Below are 25,378 nucleotides of genomic sequence, written 5' to 3'. Positions count from 1 at the left end.
AAATGTAATCAACAAAAGGAAAAGAAAACTCACATGTGCTAGCAGTTTAATTTCCAGACTAAAGTCCAAACAAACTGACAGCTAAAGAACAAATGACCCAATAAAATAATGAGCCAATCAGTGACCAGACATCTCTCCAAGCAGAACTGAAATAGCAAACAAGCATAAAAAATGATGTAGAACATCACTAATTATTAGAGAAGTGAAAATCTCAATCTCAATGTGATACCATTTCATGCACATTAAAATGTCCATTATTCAAAAAAACACAATAATAACTGTTCCTAAGGATATGAATAAAATGGATTCATTTTTGGTAATGAGAATATTAAATGATTAGGCTCCTAGAAAAGCAATTTGGCAGTCTTAAAAAGTTTAAAATAATTAGTATATGACCCAGAAATTCTGTTCATAGGAACATACCCACAAGAACTGAGTAGCAAATAGAACAAGTACTCATACAACAATGTTGCAGTGGCGGCCAACTAAAATAAATTGAAACCTAAATTGGGACAGCTCTTTTATTGACCATAAGACTGAAGTACAAGGGACGATGTTATCTCCTGCTGCAATCCCTGTAATAGGCATTTGGAGATGTCCTCCAACCACCATGTTTGGAGTTATCTAGAAGCATTTTCCCTGTACCACAAATTTCCCAAACTCTTTGAAATCCACAGAGGTGACCCACAGTTGCTTGAAACTGCTCATAGAGGCCATGATGGATGCACCAATCCATGCAGAGAAACATCTATTAGGAGAAGCTGTGAGCCTTTCCTCCAGCCCAGGAAAGAGTGTGGAGCCCCCGCAAAGCACAGCATCAGCAAAAAGGCTCTTCTGGATGTCCGTGTCACACTTCATGATGCTGCTGCATACCATTTTTGAGAGTCCCGGCTCCTGGATGCCAAGCTGGTCTGGAGAAAAAAGCACCTCAGGTACCTGGCACAGATGATCCCCGATATTGATTATATTCCCATCTGGCAGTACGTACTCTGTCAGTACCTCCTGCTGCCTCTTTAATGGCTCTTTCTCTGGCTCCAAGGAAAAGTAGCATAGCCTCTCTTTGATTTCCTCCACAACAGCCTTGTTGCGGATGCAAGGATAGGTACATCCTCTGGCCAGGAGGAGCCTGATGAGGTGCTCCGTGATGTCCCTTTCCAACCACATAGAGCTTGGTGACTGCATGAGGCAGGGAGTAGCCCTCAAAGATGGGTACAGTACAAGTGACTCCATCTCCACTCTCCACCACCAGGCCAGTGACAGAGGCACAGGTATAGAGTGTTGCTACTGCATGGTTACACAGGTAGAAGGCAGGCACATTGAATTTCTCAAACATGATTTCAGCAGTCTTCTCTTGAGTCTCTCTTGGGTTCAAGGAGGGTTCAATGATCAGAACTGGCTGTTCACTGGGTTTAACTCCCAGCTCCCACTTGGAAAGATGTTTCCAGAGTTTTTCCATGTCATCCCATCTTGTTACCATCCCACGAGCGACGGGGTAGTGCAAATACAAGGCATCATATGTGTATTGGGCCTCTTCTCCTACAAAGCATTTCTTCCGATTGGCTCTTGCTGAAGGTATACTGAATTTTGAGTGATCTACTACACATTTGATGACATGGGTGGGTCCAATATAACCAGACAGTCCCACTTTACATAGTCCTGAACCATTGTCAAAAATCACTGGTGGATTTTCCAGTTCATGTGGAGTAGACATGCCTGCACCTGATCTTCTTCACTTCACCAAAATAAAGAAAGATTACCTGGGCCACTTTTTGAGTCAACAGGTCTCTCTGGAAGTATTAAAGCCACAGGATTCTGAAGTTGTTAAGTTGTCAATCTGGTGAAGCTAGAAGGCTTCCTGCCCCCAATCCACCAGGGCCCAGTGTCCTCAGCCCATGAATACTGTCTCCTTTCTGGAGGCCCAGGTACTTGCTGAGGCTATTTCAGGACTGGTTGCCTGGGATGTCACAATGTAACCATGGAGCCAATTGTCTCCGGTGAGTGCCAGAGGGGCAGGGTCCCTGAGCCAGCCATACTCCCTATTTAGTGAGATATGAAACAGAGGAGAGCACACTATCCCTGCGCACTCCTCTGATTGGTCATAGAAACCAAGCAGAGGTCTACTTTCAGAGGAAACTGAAGCTACTTGTGCCACAGAACAGTCTCGTCTGTTCTGGTTTCATTGGAGAATTCTAGTAAACAATATAACAAAGAAATAATACCTGTTTTACACATGAATGTATATAGATAAGAAATGGTTCTCGATTTACATTGGAAAAAAATAACTGTGACACCATACATTGAGAAAGGCATTATGAAAAATGTCCATTAAAACATATATTCCATGAACATAGAATGATAATAACCTCAATATAATAACAAACATAGATTGGTCTGTGGTCACAGCTTTATTACCTCTCAGTGTGATAAAGTAACAAAGATAATACATATAATTGTCCCTCTGAAGATATAATAATGAAAATGCATAAACAAAAAAATTTTCAGCCACTCATCAGTTGATATGAATACCTATGAAAACAGAAACAAAGTTAGTCCTATGATTGCCCAACCTTACTACTAAGAGTGGATTTTTAGGCCAAAGAGCAGAGAATTAATGTCTAGTTTTAACCCAATGTTGTTGATAACTTGAGAACCAAGAGTTTGGGTTTGAGAGAGCACAAAGTATCTGGAATTCTTGGAGAAAACACTGAAATAATTATAAAAGCTGGATAAATAGAAAGCTCTGAAAAGTTCACAAAGTTCTGGATGAGTACTGAACTGGACACATGTGTGAAGTGAATATAAAGGATCAAGAAGAACCTCTGTAAGATTTTGGGAAAATAATCTTTAGGTTTATTTTAGTAAATTGAAGAGCTAGATAATGTGATGACTTCCACATATTGTAGGTAGTTGATGGCATTCATTGAATAATTGTACACAAGACACAGAATGATTTTTTTAAAGCTGGAAATTTAGGATATTGTTTTGCTTTAATAATCGAAGTGAGAATATATTTCATGTTTCTTTATATCTTTAAACTCTTATTAAGTAGGCATTAATGGTGATTTTGAGTAGCTGAAAGGGAAAATCTGAAGATTTCTTTGATTTCATAAAAGGGTAAAATATTTAAATAAACACACCTGTTTGTATTCACAGAATTCTATTTTATCCACAGAAGTAAGAACAAAAACAGTGTATAAGATAATTAGCTTCCTCAAATTTTAGTGTTAAAGGTAGCCAATATCTGCACTGTGGAATTTTGAAAAGGTCACAGCTTCCTCAAATTTTGGGTTCCTGGAATCAAATCTAGTTACACTGAAAATGATCATAGCTATCCTGAGAAAGTGTTATATGAAGACAAATTCTTTTTCAACAGAATTCTTCTTCAGAATATGAAGTTTCAAAAATCATAGAAGATAAAGAGACAACCAATTTTTAAAAAGATATCCAAATGCATCCATAATAACTTTCTCTCAATATAGAAACTTTTCACATAGCAAAAAAGACAAAATAAGTAGAATAAAATGATTTGCAGTCCTGGTTATACTTTTAAAATTTTTACATATTTACACATAGGACAGTTGTTTAGTGAAAATCTAGTGTTTTCTTTTTTTAAAAAAAATTTTAACATGCCCTGAAATTATAGGATAAATTAGACCTTTATCAAATATCATTTCATCTTTGACTTCATAGGTATAAAGCAACTGGCTTTCATGAGAAAGTATTATTTTCCTCTGAATTACCTTTTTTTGTGTGGGTACCAGGAATCAAACTCGGGACCTTGTTGTTGTGAGGCAGGTGGCAGAACCACTGAGCTAAATCCCCAGCCCTGAATTACCTTTTCATTACATTTTTTTTTCACATAGTTTTACTTAAAAGCCTTTACAAAAGAGAGTAAGTAAATGATTAGGCTATTTGTAGTTGGTCACCTATTCTATGGCATTCTCTTCAGCTGAGTTCAAACATTAGTAATGAGTTACACTAATGTATTCCTCTAACTGAGTCTCATATCCAAAACATTATAATTCACTGTACATTCTTATTTGTGGCAACAAAGTTAATGTATATTAGTTAATGTGCTTTCTTGCTCTCCTAATGTATATATCTTTAGAATATAAAAAGGACAAAATAATAATGAATAAAATAAAATATTAAGCAAACAAAGGAAAAATATTTGAAAATCTGTACGTTGTTTATTATTTAAATAGCATGATTAATTTCCAGAAAGATAATGAATATTTTATAATGTTATACTGTAATCACAAGGTACTTACAGCTCAATAAATGCTATTTTACCTATAATTCAATAGTGCATTCCATAGAACTTAAAGAGTTGATATTTAACTCTGATTTTAAATTCAAACCATATTGAGCACATAACATCCAAAAACATGACTAGAAGAAATTAAATTTGGATCACATAAAAGTCTCCTTTAGAGATAAGCAGCATTTTATTATCTGTTTTTGATTAAATGTTGCTATAGTGGCAACTTATGATAGACCACTAATTATATTCTCAAAGCAGTAGACTTAGAAACAACCTTAAAGATGAAAGTATAAAATAATAATAAACTTCCTTAGGAATCCTAGGGGAATAAAGCTTAAATACTCTACAGAGGCAGGAAAAAAAAAACCTTTATTATTTTTTAAGGTCATAGATCTTTAGATCCATCGAGTATGAGGTTAGTGATATTTCTCTTTGTATCCAAAAGGCATGTTTCATAACACATAGCTCTCCATAATTTGGACCAAAAAATGACTCTCTAATAAAGATAAAAATTGCCTCCACCGCTATTATTCTTCTGCTTCTATTAGGAAAAGATATCTTTAAGTCTTCTGATATACATTATTTTAATTTCTTAAAAATTATTTTTCATGTTATTAGACATTATATTTTTAAAATTCCAAGATGAGGTTCTGGTTTTTGCATAAAGAAAGATTCTTTTGTATATTGATTTTTCTTAACCAGAAATCTTACTAAAATCTCGTATTAATCATTGCCTACATATTATTATTTTATGTTTAAATCAACATTATAATCTGTGGTTAACTAAATTATGAGCTTAATTTTTATTTCTATTGCCTTTTATTTTCTCTACTTAAGGCACCTTGATAAATAGGAGTGATAATAAGAGACACTTTTGTATATTTCCTGAAATTAAAGTGAATACTTTCAGTTTTATTCCATTTACATATGATACTTCCCTTGGGAAATGTTTCATTTCACTATTCATTGTTGAGATAAAGAAATCATCTTGCACTCATTTTTTGCTAAATGTTTTTATGATGAATAAATGTTAAAAATTATCAAAAGCTACTTGAGTGGGTTTGAAACTATGAAATTTAATGTGATGAATTTTTTCCATACTCTGTTATTTTAATAAAACTCATTAATTGAAGTCCTATTTTTTAAAAATTCTACACTTCCGGAACAACCCTAATGAGAACATAAGATGTTATACATTTAACATATTTTTACTTTGGATTTTAAAATATTTTATAGCTGGGCATGGTGGCACATGCCTGTAATTCCAGCACTCCAGAGGCTGAGGCAGGAGGTTTGCCCTGAGTTCCAGGCCAGCCTGGGCTACAAAGTGAGTTCAAGGACAGCCTGAACTACATAGCAAGACACTGTCTCAAAAAGCCAAAATAAATAAATACAATATTTTATGAAGCATTTTTACATTAATGTTCATGAGAGAAATACCTGTTTTTGTTTTGCTTTTACTTGAAATACACTTGTCAAGATTTAATGACAAGTTTACATATTAATCTCATAAAATAATTCATGTACTGCTTTGGTTTTCTAAGTTTTAAAATAGATTGATAAGATTGTACTTTCATATTTCATAAATTTTTAAAAATTTTCTAGTAAAACTGCTTTGGCCAAGGATTACTTTATGTGTATATTTTGGTCCTGATCCTTTCTATCCTTCATTCCTATCCTTCATTCCTCCCTTTTGGAATGGGAGTGTTTGCCCTGTGCTATTGTATGTTGAAATTATTTAACTTTCTTTTTCATTTATACAAGGGCTCACACCTAAATAGTCTTCCTTAAATTTCAGAGGAGACTTTGGAATTGGACTTTTCATCAATGATGGAACTTTTAAGACTTTGGCAACTCTTTAGAGATGGACTAAATGCCTTTTGTATAAGGAGATAGACATGAATCTTTTGGGGAGTAATGACAAAATACTATTTTATAGATCAGAAATGATACACTTAGAATTGAAGCTTTTGTAAGGTGATTGGATCATGGGGTTGCTAATTCACTTGCTGTTAGGAGGTAGGGGCTACTTAAGGGCAAATTACTGTGGGTGTGACCCAGAATGCTATACCTCTTTTGTCATGCCCTCCCTTCTTTCTCCCTTCTGGCAACTATGATGTAAATAGTCATCTGTTGCCAGACTTCCACCATTCCATATCTGCCTTGGAATCAGCTGACTATGGCCTCAACTCTCTAAAAAGTATGAGTCCAAATAAACTTCTCCCTTAAGTGTGAGTATCCAGTATCTTGTCCCAGCAATAAGGGAAGTGAGTAAGCCACTGTCTCCAAAATTCTTCTTTACGTTTTGGTTTTCTATTGAAATTTTGTAATTTCTTAAAGGATCTTGCTCATTTTACAGAATACTGTAATTGGAGAGAATTGTTATGAACAATATCAATTCTGCTGATTGCCTTTAAAATCTCTTTGAAATGATTCACAGATTTTAGTATACAACTCTAGTACATCTTTTGTATGATTCATTCTACAGTATTTTACTTTGTTCTATGCTGTTGAAACGGTATTTCCAGCAGCTTTGTTGAATAATAATTTCCATAACCTGATGTTTATTCATTTTTAATATATAATTCAATTATTTTAATAAATTTACAAACATGTGTGATAATTACCAAAATATAATCATTGAATATGTACTTCACCCTCAAGAGAAATCACATGCTGCTTTGCAGATGTACCTCTTTCCACTAATTTTCACACAGGTAACCAATAATCCTTTGTTTCATTTTCCATTTTGTACAAATGATCTTTTGCTTTTGATTTCTTTTACTGAGCACAGTGTTTCTGAGGTCCTTTCATGTTATAGCAAGAACAATTCCTTGTCCATTTGTATTTTTATATATTAGGAAATTGAGTGAAAGCATTATATTTCATATCTCCTTTGACTATTTTATGAGTATTGCATTGCCTACAGTTTTGGATTGTATGAATAATGTGAATATGAACATTAATGCACAAATATTTCTGTGAAAATAACTGGTTCCTTCAGGCAAATTCCTAGGAGATGAATTGCTGAGAAATATGGTAATTTGATGTTTAAAATTTTACAATAATGTCAAAGTGTTGTTCAAAGTGGCTAAATGGTTTTAACTTGCCACAAGCAATATATGAGTGTTCAAATTTTTCCATATCCTTGTCCCTTCTCAGCAGAAGTTTTTGTACTTTTTAAGAATAGATAGACTTTGGAATGTGCATGTAGTATTATCACATTATACATATAATTTACCTTTCTCTAGTGACTAATGATGTTCAATATCTCCTCTGCATATTTGTTATTCATATGTCTTTTTCTATCTATTCATAATTTACCCAGGTTTATTTGAACTCTAAAATTATTATTATCAAGTAGAATAAATGTTTCATATATGCTGTACAAAATTCTTTGGTTTCTGTTTTGCACATATAATTTAAGTGTCTGTAGTTTGTCCCTTTTATTTTCTTAGTGATATTTGTTGAAATATGAATGCTTCAATTTTGATTAATTCTAATTCACCACTTCAATTATTGCTTTCTAAATTGGTATTCTGGTATTTTTCTAAATAGTGATTGTTTAATAAAAAATCATGAATATGTTTCTTATATTTTTTCTAAAAATGTTGTAGTTTTGACTTATGTTTGTATCTGATTCATTTTGGATTAATTTTTATATCTGACAAGAGACACATTTTAAAATTCAATTTTATTACATTGTGCATATTCAATTGTCAACCACTTGCTGAAAAGACCATATTACCCTCACTTAATTGTCTTACCAACTTTCTGGAATATCAACTGACCACAAATACTAAGGTTTATATGTGTACTCTCAATTTTCTTCTATTGACCTACATATCTAGTACTGTATTTGTACCACAATACTGCAGACTTTAGTTATCTTAGAAATTGTACAGAGAAAATCTTCCAATATAGCTACTAACTTTCAAAACTATTTTGGCTAATTGGAGTCTTTCAACAAATTTTAAATATAGCTTGGTAATTTCTGTCAATATAAAAAGAAAATATAACCAGGCATAGTGAAGCACACCTGTAATATTAGCACTTGGGAGGTTGAAGCAGGAGGATCATCACAAGTTTAAGGCCAGTCTGAGCTACATAGGAAGTTTAAGGCCAGCCTGAACTACAGGAAACCTGTATCCAAACAACAAACAAAAAAAAGTACAGACACTAAAAGCAAAAATAGACAAAGGGGAATACATCAAATTAAAATGCTTCTTTAAAATACAGAAAATAATCAACAATATAAAGAGAAAACAATAGAAAAGGAGAGTGTATTTACAAAGCATATATCTGACAAGGGGTTAGCATACTAAAGGGAAGGCATAAAACTGAATATAAAAATAATTCTTTCATTCAAAATGGGCAAAAGATCTGTCTAGACATTTTATCAAAAGAAGATACACAAATGGCCAAGAGGTGATAGATTCTCTTCCATGTGCAACCATGTTATTGCAAAAAACAGGAATTCATGATTTATATGGCTGAATAGTATAACTTAGTATATATTTCCCATATTTTATTTTCTTTATACATTTATTGCTTTCGGAGCACTCAAGCTGTTTCATTTCTTTCTTTGCAGTACCAGGGATTAAACTCAGGACCTTGCATTTGCAAGGCAGGCAGGGCACCACTGAGCTAAATCCCCAGCTGTTTCTATTTTTTTTATTGTTGGGAATAGTGCTGCCATAGTCATGGGAGCATAGATGTATCTTCAACATAATGATTTCATTCTTTTGAAAAGATACCTAAGAGTGAGTATCCTGGGTCACACGTTATTTCTATTTTTAATTTTTTAAGTAAGATTCATACTATATTTTATAATGACTCTATCATATTAATTACATAATCATCAACAGTAATAGTGTTTTCCCCGCTTATATTATTACCAGTATTTGTCCTCTGCATTCTTCTTGCTAATATGCATTCTAATGGGATTTAAGTGACAATTTGTGGGTTTTTTTAGTTTTGAGATCTGCAATTCCTTAATGATTAGAGGTGTTCAGCAGTTAGATAGGATGAATAAGATCCACTGTTGAATTTTAAGAGTAGAGCACTAATAATTCAAATAATATACCATACATTTCAATATATCTAGAAAAGACAATTTTAAATGTTTTCACCACTAAGAAATGGCAAATTTTGAGGTGATACATATGCTAATTACCCTGAATTGATCATTATTCAATGTACACATATTGAAATATCACAGAATATCCCTTAAGTTTTACAATTATTTGTTAATTAATAACAAAATAAAAATATAAAACATATCAATAAAAAATCTGGGGTTTTAACAGATGAAAAATTAATTTGGGAATTATTTACTTGTTAATAATGGGTATTTCAATTGATGAGCAAGAAATTTCTATTGGTTTAGACTTTAATATTTTGCAATAATGTAACTTTTTACTAGACATCACTTGAAAACATTTTGCTATATTATTCCTCAGTATTTTATTCCACAGTATTTTCTGTGGATAGAAATGCATTATTAATTTCATTTTGAATTATTTCTATCACATAGAAATATAGTTCGTTATTGGTATATTAATATTACATTTGGTAAATGATGAACTCATTTTAGCTCTAGACTTTTTTTAATACTTTAGTGTTTCCTACATAAAGATTGTTGCGTTTGGAAATAAAAACAATTTCTTTTAAATGTGGATTCTTTTTATTTCTTTTGCAGGCTTGATGATTTTGTGTAAAGATTTGTTTTATTAAGGTGATGTTATTCCATTCTTTTCCTAGGTAGTTGACAGCTTTTATCATACCTATACAATATTATCAATTTTTCTCTTTCTAATGAATTATGTTTCTTATACTTTGTTCTATTAATGTGAAAACGCATGATGATTTTGAATGTTAAACTAGTATTTTGTTCCTGAGATAAATTGAACTTGATCAGAGCATATTATCCTTTCTATATGTTGTTAATTTGTATTTGATCTTTTGCTATTGTTTTGGATAGCAGCATTATTGAGATAAAATTCACATAAAAAGAATCTCCACTTTTTAAAGTGCACAGGTTCAATGACCTTTAGTGTATTCAAAATTGTATAATACCAATATCTTGCTTTACAACACTTGAAGTGCACTGGAAGAGAGATTATAAGCCCATTAGCACTCACTCTCCTTTGACTCTTCTCCAAGCTCTACAATTTGGCCTACTCTGGATATCTCATTTAAACAGAATCACAAATTGAGAATATTTTATGGCTAGATTCTTTCATGTAATGTTAGTAAGTTGCATGTTTTTGAATCATGTGTCAGTACTTTATACATTTTAAGGTTAATAACATATTGTATGGTTACATAATGTTGTACTCATTCACCACTTAGTGGACCTTTTATTTCCACATGTAACTGTTATGAATAATGCTCTTACAGACATTTACATAGTCATTTTAATACAGATGTATGCTTTATTCTTCTGGGTACATACATAGTCATTAAATTAATAGTTCATATAGAAACCATATTTCTACTATTTTTAAGACAATTATAAAGTGTGCTATATTCCCTCGAAATGGTGTAAATGTTCTAATTTCTCCATATTTCCACAAAGATAGTTACTGTGTGATTTTTAAATTATTCTATAATATTTGTTATTTACTTTTTTGAAATATTTAATGTGTACATATTGGTAAGTTTCAGTTTTACGCTTTCATTCATATACACACTGTGTAGTGATCAACTCAGGGTAATTAGCATACCCATCTCCTTACATCTTTATCATGTTTTATAGTGAGTGCATTCAAATTCCTCTGTTAACTATTTTGAGATACATGAAGAATACTTGTAAATTAAATTCATCCTTTTGAATGCCATAAAACAACAGAACTTATTCCTCCTATGAAACATTAACAGTGTACCTGTTGACTTACATGTCTGTCTCTCCTTTTCCATACTCTCCCCAGTCACTTGGCTGACTACTATTCTACTCTGAACTTCCATAAGAACAACTCTTTAAGATTCCACTTATGAGTGAGATCATGCACTGTTTTCCTATGCCTGACAAATATTACTTAACAACATGTCCTCAAGTTTCATTCGTTATTGCAATGACAGCATTTTGTGCTCTTTTATAACTAAATAGTCTTACATTGTGTATATATAACAATTTTCTTTATTTATCTGTGAGGTGATGTTTATATTGATTCCATATCCTATCGATTATGAATAATGCTGCAATAAACTCAGGAGTGCATTTCTTTTATTGTAACCATCGTAATAGGGCTAAAGTTGCATCTCATTATTGTCATGAATTGGATTTCTCTACGGACAAAATATATTCGACCTCTTTTCATACATTTTTCATTTCTGTGTCTTTGAAAAAATATCTGCTCATATCTTCTCCTCATTTGTAAGTGGATTATTTGTCTTTTTTGGTTCAGTTTTAGGACTGCTTTATATATGCTACTTAAAATTCTGATATCAAGATCTTAATTTTCAAGTATTTTTCTCTATTTTAAATTGTCTTTGCACTTCTTGCTGTTACTCCTTGAAGCACAAATTTTTTATCTTGGTGCATATTTTATTTTTTCTGCTTTATCACATGTGCTATTTGTTTCATTTTAAAGAAAATTTTGTCAATTCAAAGGTGATGAAAACCTATCTTCTGATTTTTTCTAGAATTTTTATGATTTTAACTCTTACATTTGAGTCTTGCATCTGTTTTGAGTTAACTTTTTTTTATTTTTTTGGTACCAGGGGTCAAACTTGGGTCCTTGCGCTTGCGAGGCAGGCAGCAGAAACACTGAGCTAAATCCCTAGCTTGAGTTAACTTTTTATAGTATAAGAAGTAGAGATCCAAATTCACTCCATTTTATGTGGGCATATGAAACATTACCTGTAATTATGAATCTCTATACTTCCTCTTTTAGTTTTTAACATTTTTATTGTGATCCTACTAGGCAAATATAAAAGTAAAATTATAAAATTTGAATTCAGAATTGTTCCTCATTTTAATGACCATTTATAAACTAATGTCTTTTGTCATAAAGTGTTTGTTTGTGTTTATGTTTTTGTTTTGTTTCTTTTTGCCTAATATTAGTAAGGTTGTAATTGCTTTCAATGACATTTCTTCAGAATTTTCTGACTTGCATTTGATTTTGATCTTTTTTATTTGAAACTTCTTCTGCATGTATTTAGCAGCATTTGTAAAACAGTATATAGCAGATATTTTTTGTAAAAAGTATTTACAATTGGCAGGAAATTTAGCTCAGTGGTTTCGCCACATGCTGTGCAAGTGCAAGGACCCGAGTTTGATCCCCAGTACAAAAACATACATATATATATATATATATATATATATATATATATATATATATAAAATTATTTTTTTTCTTAAATCCGTTTATTGGTACATTTTAGGTAAACAATACATTTAGATTTATCTTTGGGTGCTTGTGCCTGTACATGATGTATCTTATTTCTTATTTTTTCCCCATTACCTGTGCGTCCTTCACCCCTAAACCCTTCCCTATTTACATACTTCATTTCCATTTATTTTTCTTTTCTCATAATTTTTCCTTTCCATTCTTTACTTTCCCGTTCCCCTCCCACCATCCCTACCCCTTTGGACCTTTTCCTATTTCAAAGTATCAATTATTAGTTATTAATCCTTTTAGCCCTTATTTACATTCTCAGTTTCTCACACTAGAGAAACTATTCAGTATTTACACATGTGTATCTCATTTATTTCACTTAAGAGTATGGCCTCAATATGCATACATTTAGCTATAAATGACTCTAGTTTCTCGTTCTTTATGGCTGAGTAGCACTACATTTTATTAAAAAAAAACACATCTTCTTTATCCAGTCTCTAGTTGATGGGCATTTGGGCTGTTTCCAAGCTTTAGCTATTACAAACTGTGCCACAATAAACATGGGTACACATATATCGCTGTGGTATGATTCTTTTAATTCTTTTGGGAAGATAACGAGCAGGGCAATAGCTGGGTCAAATGGGACTTCCAGCCCTAGTTCTTTGAGGTATCTCCGCACTGATTTCCACAGTGGTTGCACCAGTCTGCACTCCCACCAACAATGGAGAAGGGTTCCTTTCTCTCCACACCCCCACCAGCATTGGTTATTAGTTGATTTCTTGATAGCAGCCATTCTTTGTTGGTGAGGTGGAATCTCAGTGTTGTTTGCATCTACATCTCTCCAATGACCAGTGATGCTGAATATTTTTTCATATGTTTATTTGCTGCTTTTACTTCTTTGTCTGAGAAATGTCTGTTCATTTCAGATGCCCATTTTTAATTGGGTCTTTGAAGTTAGGAGGTCTGATTTTTTTCAGTTCTTTATATTTTTTAGATAGTAGCTCTTTGTCTGAGTTACAGCTGCTAAATCTTTTCCCCCACATTGTAGGTTGTCTGTTATCTCTGTTGGTGGTTTCTCTTGCAGTGCAGAAGCTTTTCAATAAGATGAAATCTGAGTTGTTGATTCTTGCTGCTAGTTCCCGTGCTACTGAGCTTTTGTTCATAAAGTCTTTTCCTATGCCAATATCTTCAAGAGTTCTACCTAATTTATCTTCCAGCAAGTTTAGTGTTTCTGTCTTAATATTTAGATATTTAATCCACTTCAATCTTAGTTTAGTGCATGGTGATAGATATGGGTCTAGTTTTAATCTCTGACAGGTTGAAATCCAGGTTTTCCAACACCATTTATTAAATAGGCTAGGTTTCCTCCAATGAGGGTAGTTGGCTCCTTTGTCAACGATGAGGTGGCTGAGTATGTCTGAAGTTGTTTTCGCATCTTCTAATCTAGTCCACTGACCCTCAGGTCTGTTTCTTTGAAAGTACCATGCTATTTTTATCACAGTAGCTTTGTAGTATAGCTTCAAGTTGGGTATTGTGATACCTCCAGCCATGTCTCTGTTGCCCAGAATTGCTTTTGCTATTCTAGGTCTCTTCTGATTCCAAATGAATTTGTGGATTGTTTTCTCTAGTGCTGTGAAGTATATTGTTGGAATTTCAATTGGCATTGCATTAAATCTATATAGCAGTTTTAGAAGTATAGACATTTTCACTATATTGATTCTTCCTATCCAGGAACAAGGGATGTCTTTCCATTTTCTTATACCCTCCTCGATCTCCTTTTTCAGGGTGCTGTAGTTTTCAGCGTAGATTTCTTTTGCTTCCTTTGTTAGATTGATTCCAAAATATTTCATTTTTTTGGATGCTACTGTAAAAGGAATTGTTTCCCTAATTTCTCTCTCAATGAGTTGGCTATGTGTGTATAAGAAGGCTATTGTTTTTTGAGTGTTGACCTTGTATGCAGCCACTCTACTGAATCTGTCAATTAAGTCCAGAAGTCTTTTGGTAGAGTTTTTTAGGTCTTCTATGTAAAGTATTATACCATCAGCAAATAATGACAGTTTCAGTTCTTCCTTTCCTATCTTTATTCCTATTATTTCTTTCTCTTTTCTAATTGCTGTGGCTAATGTTTCCAGAACTATCTTGAACAGCAGTAGTGAGAGTAGGCATCCTTGTGTTGTCTTAAAATCAGGATTTTAGCACGAAAGTTTTCAGTTTTTGATCATTTAGTATGATGTTGACTGTTGGTTTTTCATAGATAGCCTTTATCAGGTTAAGATAAAGACCTTCTATTCCAATTTTCTGTAGGGTTTTTATCATGAATGGGTGTTGGATTTTGTCAGATGCCTTTTCTGCATCTATTGAGATGATCATATGGTTTTTGTCCTATACTCTGTTAATACAGTGTATTACATTTATTGATTTATGGCTGTTGAACAATTCTTGCATCCCTGGGATAAATTCGACTTGGTCAGGGTGTATGAAATTCTTGATTACCCTCTGAATTCTGTTTGCCAGTATCTTGTTGAGGATTTTTGCATCTATGTTCATTAGGGAGATTGGCCTGTAGTTCTCTTTTGGGATTGGGTCTTTCCTTGGTTTTGGAATCACAGTCACACTTGCTTCCAGGAATGAGTTTTCAAGCCTTGCTCCCCTTTCAATTTCCTTGATGAGTTTAAGGAGTAATGGCATTAGTTCTTCTTTGAATGTCTTGTAGAATTCAGCAATGAAGCCATCAGGACCTGAGATTTTCTTTGTTGGTAAATTTTTTATTACATTTTCAATTTAACTCATTGTAATTGGGGTGTTTAGAATTTCTGTATCTTCTTTTTTTAACTTTGTCAATTCATATGTATCTAGGAATCTGTCCATTTCTTCTGTGTTTTCCATTTTATTAGAGTACAGGTTCTCGAAGTAGGTATTGATGATCCTCTAGATTTCTGCTGGTTCTGTTGTGACTTCCCCTTTTTCGTTCTTAATTGCATGGATTTGAGTCTATTCTTTCCTTTTTTTGATAAGGTTGGCTAAAGGTTTATCGATTTTATTTATTCTTTCAAAAAACTAACTCTTTGATTCATTCATTTTTTTGTATCATTCTCTTAGTGTCCATTGCATTGATTTCTGCTCTGATCTTTATAGTTTCCTCTCTAGTACGAGCTTTGGGATTGTTATTCTCTTCTTTTTCTAGGAGTTTGAGGTTCTGCATTAGATTATTTATCTGAGTTCTCTCTGTTTTCCTTATATGGGCATTCACTGCTATGAATTTCCCACATAGAACTGCTCTCATTGTGTCCCATAGATTCCTAAATGTTGTACTGGCATCATCATTTACTTGTTTAATTTCTTCTTTAATTTCCTCTCTGACCCATTGGTTGTTCAGGAGAGTGTGATTCAATTTCCAGATTTTTGTGGGAGTTTTGCAGTTTCTCATGTTATTGATCTCCAATTTTATTGCACTATGGTCTGATAATACACCGGGAGTAATTTCAGTTCTTTTACATCGATTTAGACATGTCCTGTGAGCGAGCACGTGGTACATTTTGTAGAATGACCCGTGTGCACCTGAAAAGTATATGTATTCTGATTTTGTGCTCTTAAGTCCATTTGTTCAATACCTTGGTTCAGTTCTAGAATTTCATTGTTAACTTTTTGTCTAGAATATCTGTCTATTTGTGAAAGTGATATATTGAAGTCCCCCACTACAACTGTATTAGTGCTTATTTTGTTTTTCATGTCCATTAATATTTGTTTTGTATAGTTGGGGGCATTCGTATTTGGTGCATATATGTTTAGGATTATCATCTCTTCCTCTTGGATTGTTCCCTTCTCAAGGATGTAATGACCATCTTTGTATCTCTTAATGAGTTTTGGTTTGAAATCTACTTTGTCTGCAAATAAGATTGGTATTGGTATTTTTTCTGGGTTCCTGTCATGTGGAGAGCCTTTTTCCATTCTTTTACTTTCAGTCTATGAATTTCTTTTTGAGTTAGGTGTGTTTCTTGTATACAGCATATTGCTGGATTTTGCTTCATAATCCATTCTGTCAGTCTACTTCTTTTGATTGGTGAATTGAGGCCATTAACATTGATAGTAATAATTGATAGATATTGACTCATTCTTATTATGATGCTTTACTGTTGTTGGCTCTTATTTCTTTTCCCCCCTTTCCCTTTAGTTTCTTACCTTGTCTGGTTGCTTCCCTCTGTTGGGCCTCATGGAGTTGTGACCTTCATTGCCTTTTTCTAGGATATTGCTTAGAATTGTTTGGAGTGCTGGTTTGGTGTTTATGAAATTTCTCAGGTGTTCTTTGTCATGGAAGTATCTAATTTCCCCAACAATTTTGAAAGATAATTTTGCAGGATACACAATTCTAGGTTGGAAGTTATTTTCTTTTAGGGCTTGAAATACTTTACTCCAGGCTTTCCTTGAGTTGAGGGTTTGTGTTGAGAAGTTTGCCGTGATTCTGATGGGCTTTCCTTTATAGGTGATTTTTTTCTCTAACTGCCTGTAGGATTTTGTTCTTCTGTTGGGTTTCTAGGATCTTGACTATTATATGCCTAGGTGTAGTTTTTTTTTATCATGGCTGGGTGGAGTTCTATATGCCTCACTTATCTGTATGTCCAGTTCTCCTCCTCTGTCTGGGAAGTTTTCTCCTATTACTTCTGTGAACAGCTTTTTTATGTCAGTTGTACTTTCTCCTGTTTTTTTTGTGGACTCCTATCAGTCTTATGTTTTTCTTCTTTGCATCATCTAGCAGCTGTTGAATTGATATCTCATGGTCCCTTACTATTTTTAAGAAATCTCTGTTTTCATGGTCCTTCATCGCAATCCTGTCTTCTATATCTGATAGTCTATCTTCAGATTCTCTTAATCTGCTCTGCATGCTTTCAATGGAGTTTTCAATCTCCTGAATATCTGTTTGAATCTGTTTCATGGATTCCATTTCTTTGTTATGTTTAGGTGATCATGGTTTCCATTTCTTTCTTATGCTGGGCATTCCTGGCTTCCAGCATGTTTCTGAGCTCATCTATTTTTTTTTTATCAGTTTCTGCTCTAGAGCCTCTAATCATGTCTTTCACTCTGCTCACCATCTCTATAGTTATCTGGGAGATTATTTCTGCTTTGAATTTTTCTAGAGCCTCATTCATCTGTTTTGCTACTTCCTGTGCTATCAGTTCAGGGTGTCCAGGTGGTTGATTATCAGACTTGTGCACCTCATTTCCCGCAGAAATTGCCTTTTGTGAGGTGGAAATCTGGGTTTGTGACTTGCTTAAATGCCTTCTCATTTTTGTTTTTGGTCATGTCCCTGGTTTAGTTCCTCAGTTGATATTATGAAGTTGTTTATTGTAAGTATCTTTGTTGATGTATTTAAAACCCTTATGGAATGATTGCTTCTCAGATGTGCCTACCAGATATAGTTGGTCTTTAGGTTTTGGGTCTCTAATGCCTCTGAGGCTATCTCATTTTCATTATACTAGGAAGGAAAACTGTTTAGATCAATCACAACACCTTAGCCCAAGTCATACAATCACCAACACCATAGCATCAAATACCTCTTAAAAAATGACAATTTGTGGTAGTTATTAATCTATCATCTTTCAAAAATAAAGGACCTCTTTCAAGGTGTGTCTCTGTTGTCACAATAGACACCTTTAGCAGCAGTGTGCAGTTATAAGTCTATGAGTCTCAGTAAGCTAGTCCCAGACCCATGAGATTCAGGCAGATTTCTAGTTGCAAGTCCCAAGATGAGCTCCCTGTCCTCCTGCAGGGTTGCACTCTGCAATTTTCTACTGCAGGTTTCAGCTGCTTTTCCCCTGAAGAAAGTCCAGTTTCCAATGGGAGCTGATAATCCCTCCAATTTACCAATCATGGTGGTCTGGTGTGCTTTTATTGCAGAGATTCCCTTCACTTTTCCAGTGGGCTTGTTTTCATCAGGGAGCCAGAGACAGGCACTCTCTCTGTTCACTTCTGGAGCTCAGGACAAAGGCTTTTGGCCCCCTGTGCCTCTGCAGTGTGTAACCAAGTAGCTGCCAAGCCCAAAGGCCAGAGGGTGGTGGGTGGGAGGGAGTATTGTTGGAGGTGCCCGAGTGGCCCAGCCATCAGCTGGTGGGCCTGACCAGGGGTGTCCTCCTCACCCTGTCCTGTTGGCTCGTGGAAAGCTGGTGGAGCAAGCTGGAGCAAGCAGGTCCCGGTCAGCCTGCAACCGCTTGGCCCCACTCTGCCCCGCCATCAGCTGGAGAGCCTGCCCGGGGCGGTCCTCCTCACCCTGTCCTGGTGGCTGGTGGAAAGCTCTGACTGGTAATCTTGGTAGAAGACCTCGAAAATGATATAGGGGGAAGAGAAGCAACTCCCAAACCTACTAGATATCCGAAACGTGAGTTCGTGTTCTGTAAAATCGAAGAATGAATTCTAAGAACAGCGGAGGTTAAGAGTAGGAAAAATCTATTGAGAGAAAGAAAGCTTCTGCCTAAGAGATACAGAAGGGGGACCAGAAAGTGGGTTGCCCACCCACCCCACGGTTCAAAGATATTTTATACAGCAAAGCCATGTGGTGAGGTGGGTACAAAGTGGGACAAAAAAACCTATTTACAATTAATTGAAACATCCAATTTCCACTTACTATTAAAATTGACATATGCTTCTTTTTATATTCTCTTAATTTATCCTTCAACTTGGTTTTATATGTTCAAAGTTTCCTTTTTATCCTCTTAAATATTTGGACTGTTTGGGTTTTCTTCTATTTTATTTATTCCATTACTAGTTTGTATTTAACATATTATTTTAATAATTATGCAAACATATTAATGAGGCATATAATACACTGAATTATAAAATTAATCACTGTCTATATCTCCATTTCCTTATCAATTGATATCATTTCAGTTCCTTTTAAAAATATACATTCACAAAGTTGTCACTTTTGTTATTTATTTATATTTATATTTATTACCATGTTTTTGCACCATCATTTTAGTACAATCCAAGTCTTAAATCCTGTAGCCTTTTTCCTGAACTATAAATATTAGATTTACATTTAGAGAGGCTTAGTTCATAACTAAATATTGTTTTGTTTTTCTGTTCAAAAGACATTTCTCTACATTTACAATTTTATATTGATAATTATTTGATTCACATATTTCTATTGTACTTTTAATCTCTTCTGGTTTTCAGTACTACTTCTTGAAGAGTTAGTGCTTTTATTATTTGCTTGAACATAATTTATAATTTTTCTCTAGATTTTTTAAAACTTTTTCTTTGTAGTTGAATTGTGTTGGCTTTATTATCATGTGCTTAAAATTAAAATTATTTTTATTTGCCATTTGATTTCCTGAACTTCTGATAGTTATGAATTTGTGTCCTTTATTGTTTAGGTAAATTCTTTGTCATTACTTGTAAAAATTATTTCTGTCAATTTGTCTTTCTCTTCTTCATCAATGCCAAAAGAGGTCTTTTTCACTCTGTATTATATATTGTATAATTACATTTTACTATTTTAAAATTTCCTTCATGTCTTCTTTGCTACATTTTGAATAATGTCTTTATATGGTATTTATTTTATATTTCACTTCTCAGTGTTCAGATGCTCTTGAATTCATCCGCTGAAATTTTGTTATCAGTCAATGTATATTTTATTTCTGTAAGTTATCTTTGTTTCATGATTTCCAGATTTCCTTGGTTATTTTTAAATTCACTTGGCTCTCACTTTTTCAGGGTCTTCTGGTAATTCTTTAAACATACAAGTTAAATAATATGTATACATGTGCATATATTCTGACTGTAATTATTTCTGTACATGATAATTGTGTTAGTCTGAGTTTGCTATTTATTGTTTCATCTGGCTTTTTCTGTCTTCTCTTATGGTTCTGTAATCTTTGTAAATTTATATTAATTGGCCTACCTATAGGAAGAATGTTCTACAGAAGATTGGGTTTGTTTGTGTCAAATGGCTGCAGGGAATAAAATCCTGAAAAAATATAAAATTCTAATCTTGCTGTGTTTCAGAAAAGCTAAACATTGTTAATTTGGATTAAAAGTGCAATAAGTAGGTTGAATTGGTTATAGATTTCCAGGGTGCTTTATTAAGTGCTTAGATACTGTGACAAAGTGCCTGACAATAACAACTTGAAGAAGAAAACATTTTTTCCTCATGGTTTTGGAGGAATCAGTCCATGGTCAGGTGGATCCACTTCTTTTAGGCTTGTGACAATGTGTGTCATGACTGAAGACCATTGTAGAAGAAAGCTACTTACTTCTTTGCAGCCAGGATTAAGAGAAAGCAAGAGAGGCAGAGAGGAAGCAGACAAAGACAAGATATAATCTACAAGGTCACTCCCTTCAACCAGGTCCCCATCTCTTAAGTTTTCATTACCTTCTAATAATGTCATCAATTTATGGGTTCACCGATAGGTTAATCCATGACCTTTCAAAAGGCCCACCTCTGAACACACGAGAATTTGGGGGGATATTATATATCTAAAACATGAAATATGATAAATGATCATAGTTTCTATCAGTGCCAAGCCTTAAAGCTTACAGAAAATGTCATCTTCTTTAAGATATGACACTATTAAAAGCAACATGTCATTTATGCTAGCAATTAGCTTTATGAAGAAGTTTTCAAGGTCCACTTTGTATACACCTTAAGTGAAAATAATTCTAGAGATGGATGATAGCAATGGTTCAGGCTGGTCTTGAGCTCAGAATGCATCATAAGCTCTCCTTAAACTCACAATGATCCTCTTTCCTCATCCTCCTGAGTGTGGGATTACAGTTGTGCTCCACCACATCTGGCAACAATGTATATGTTTTTAAAAGTCTATAACTTTATGAGTATTATGATAAAATCTCACACTATCCTTTTTTGTCCTGCCTGGAAGTGAATCATCCCTTTATCTAGCATGTTCTCCCCATATATGCTACCCAATTTTTAAATCATTAGTTGTTTTAGTTGTCATATCATGTGTTGCAGTATTACATTGCTTGTGTTTAAGCAACCTTTATATTACTTATCAGCAGTCCCGGAGCACAAGAGTACTGATGCAAAGGAGGGACCACAGCATAAAACAAGAAAAGGCAGATGAACTCTGGTACTGTGGTGATTCTGAAAATTATATAAAAAATGTAACATATATCAGTTTTGGTAATATTCATGGTTTCATGCACCAGTGACTATCTTGGAATGTATCCCCTGTAGATAAAGGGGGTACTGAACATGAAAATGTTTAAAACAGCAAAAACTATATGTTTTATATACATATATATATATATATATATATATATATCAATTTGACTACTTCAGCTACCTCATAGAAGCTGAATCATACCTACATGTCTTTTTGTGACTTGCTTATTCTCCATAGCATAATGTCCTCGGGGTTCATCCATGTTGTATCATATGACAGCATTTCATTCCTCTTTAAGACTTCACAGTATACCATTGTATTTATATACAACATTTTAAAATCACTCATTTGTCAACGGACACTGAAGTTACTTCTACTAGTTAGCTATTGGGAATAGTGCTGCCATTCACATGCATGTGCAAATAATTGTATGAGAACTTGCTTCCAATTATTTTGGATATACAGTATACATGAGTATTCTGGGTCACCTGGTAGTTCTGTCTTTAGTATTTTGGGGGGGAAATTGCTATTTCTATATTGCTGAAGTTGGTTATTAATTATAAGTGAGTTTTGGTGGAGTTTGATGGGTCTTCTATGTAGAGTATCATGTCATTTGCAAGTAATAATTTGACTTCTTCTTTTCCTATATGCATGCCTTTTATTTCTTTCTCTTGTTCATTGCTCTATCTAATGTTTCATGTACTATATTGAATATAAGTGGTAATACTGGGCATCATTGTCTTGTTCCTACTTGAGAGGGAATGTTTTTATTTTTCTTTCCATTTAAGGTGATGTTAGCTATTATTTTTGTCATAATACGTTTTATCAAATTCAGCTTTGTTCATTCTTTACGTATTTTCTTCACAGTTCTTAGAAAGGGATGTTGTACTCTGTCAAAAGCCTTTTGTGCATCTACTGATATATTCATGTATCTTTTGTCCTTTTTTCTACTTAGGTGGTGCATTGCATTTACTGATTTGCATATGTTGAACCATCCTTGCACCTCTGGAAGAAATGAATTATGTAAAAATTTTGATAATTTGCTTCATTCTGTTTGCTAGTATTTTATTGAGGATTTTGCATCTATGTTCATTGAGGAGATTGGCTTGTAGTTCTTTTCTTTATTTGGTCCTTTATCTAGTTTTGGGGATCAGAATGATGCTGGCTTCCATAAATGAGTTTGAGAGCACTCTGTCCCTTTCAATTTCTTAGAAGAGCTTAAAGAGTACTTGTGATAAAACACTTAATTTTTTTTGTAGAATTCAACAGGAAATTCATAAGGTTCTTGGCTTTTATTAGTTGGTATGTTTTTTACTGTTGTCTTGATTTCATTCCTTATTATTAGGTTGTTCAGCATTTTTGTGTCTTCTTGGGTCAACTTTAGTGATTTGTAATCATCTAGGTATCTATTTCTTCAAGATTTTTCCATTGTTTAGAGTACAATTTTTCATAGTCCTAAATAATTGTCTTCTGGATTTCATTAGTTTATGTTATGATTTAGTCATTTTTATTTCTAATTGTATTGACATGAATCTTTTCTCTTGTCATTTAATATTCAAGAACATAAAATATTGTCTATTTAGTGTGAAATAAAAGATGATAATCATTATGTTAATATGGTCCATGTAGATCTATCAATCGGGTATTTCAGGTGCCAAAACCAGGGGTAGATTTTTAAATCAAAGTTGTCTTTTTTGGTTCCATGCAATATCAACTAGAAAAACGTTTAAAATCTATATTTTCTTAATGTGAAATATGCATTACTGATCCTAGGTACTTACTTTCAGATTTTATTAAAGCAATAACATTGTTTTGAGATAGAAGACAAAACAATAAGGCTCTGTTGAAAGTGCAGATTCTACCATAATATTATTCCTGATGATTGGTGTACTTCTCTTATTCACTATATTTATTTCTTTGAACAAATTGTCCTGAACTTTTGTTAATTTCAAAAATACATTTGGGTTTTGCAAAAACTATAATTCCAACATCTGTCATATTTTGTTTTGATTTTAATAAAATGTCACAGTGCTGATTTACAATAGGAATGAACATATTGATATATTTTGCCTGAATTTCCAGGCCTTTTCTAAATTAATTTAAATGAATGCCTTTATTAGGATTCATTAGAATATAACAGACATTTTAGAATATATCCAATACATATTAAGATTACATGTACAGCATATTTGTTTTCACAAAATGTACATATAGAACATTTATTAAAAATCCATAATATACTTGGAATTTTATGAATAATTCATGAAATATAACAACTTTATGAGATTCTACTGTTATTAGAACCCTCATCTTATAAATGATAAAAATTTGTATTTGATTATTGATTGAAAATAACACAAATCAATTTTAGTATTTAAATGTAGTATTGATTCATTCAGAAATAGATAAAGTACTCAATAAACAAACTGGAAGGTGAGATGGCAAAAGAAACTAAAGCATACACAATACCAAAGAAAAATATCACTTAGGAGGCCATTAGTGATGTCATTTGCAGTGGATAATCACTGCCATTATTTCTTTACTCCTTGTGGAATCTAAACAATGCACCACTAGACTCTCCAATCACTGCCAACATGGTTGATTTCTAATTGGCCCTCCATGATTTTATTAAAAGCCCGTTTTCTGTATATTTCACAGGTCTTCTTCTGATTATACAATATTTGCTGCCAACTGCCACCCTCCTTTAGGAACAGAGCCTTGCACTATAAAAATGAAGCCAAGGGGTATTAGAGCAGAACAAACCATCCCTCTCAAAAATCTGAATAGAAAATGGGTTTAGTGAATGGATGGATTGGAGGAGGAGAGAAAGAAGTTGAAGCAAGCATACTCAAATTACACACATACATGTGCACACACACACACATGAACACACAACTTCATTCATCTTATCCAGTGAGGAAAAGAAAATGAGTGTATGGGAGTGTTAGAATGATAAATGAAATCATTATGTGTATGCTAGGAACACATTCAGAGCACACATCTTTCTAACATACCCTGAATTCAAAGCTATTCAGAATATTATATCATAATTTTGAGCTACCATCTTAGGCTTTTTATTACTTCATAATATAATTTAGTAAGTTAAATAATTTTTGCACTTGTATGGGAAGTACAAAAATATATCAAATAGGATTTACATAAGATATTGTTACAATTTCAAGTACAAAATTACTAATACCAAAATATATGTGGGTGCTTATTTACTAATTTTTCATTCTGCCATGGCTTCAATGTCATCTAAAAGAAAACAGAACCCAAGAAGAAGAAAAATGGAGACAGAAGAGCATTCACTAAAACATGGAGAGATGAGTACTTTTTTTTCCAGGCAAATAATAAGGTAATATGCATAATTTGTAGGAAAATTATGTCAGTTTAAAAAAAAATAACACTTTGACAACACATTATGTACAAGGGAAAGGAAAAATTATGAGAAAAGAAAAAAATGAAAACAAAGTCTATGTAAATAGGGAAGGGTGAAAGGGGTGAAGGGCACACAGGTAATGGGGAAAAAATAAGAACCAAGATACATCATGTACAGGCACAAGCACCCAATGATAAATGTAAATGTATTGTATACCTAATATGTACCAATAAAAGAATTTAAGCAACAACAACAAAAAATACGCTGCTGA

The 25,378-nt window shown here is 33.4% G+C and overlaps 1 protein-coding gene across 1 annotated transcript; it reads right to left on the bottom strand.

Annotated features, from left to right (window-relative positions):
- Window positions 1-515: 515 nt before the first annotated feature.
- Window positions 516-1,899, bottom strand: LOC101719546 (actin-related protein T1). Its single transcript, XM_013077885.2, is given in 2 exon segments — window positions 516-1,149; window positions 1,151-1,899. Coding segments are annotated over 2 exon segments (1,086 nt in total). The 5' UTR covers window positions 1,712-1,899; the 3' UTR covers window positions 516-624.
- Window positions 1,900-25,378: the final 23,479 nt, after the last annotated feature.

This window comes from Heterocephalus glaber, unplaced genomic scaffold, assembly GCF_053883595.1.
Source record: "Heterocephalus glaber isolate CG9 unplaced genomic scaffold, H.glaber_assembly_v1.0 deba00001729, whole genome shotgun sequence".
Lineage (NCBI taxonomy): Eukaryota > Metazoa > Chordata > Mammalia > Rodentia > Bathyergidae > Heterocephalus > Heterocephalus glaber.
Note: the sequence above shows the minus strand (reverse complement) of the source record. Positions and strands in the feature narration are given on the sequence as shown.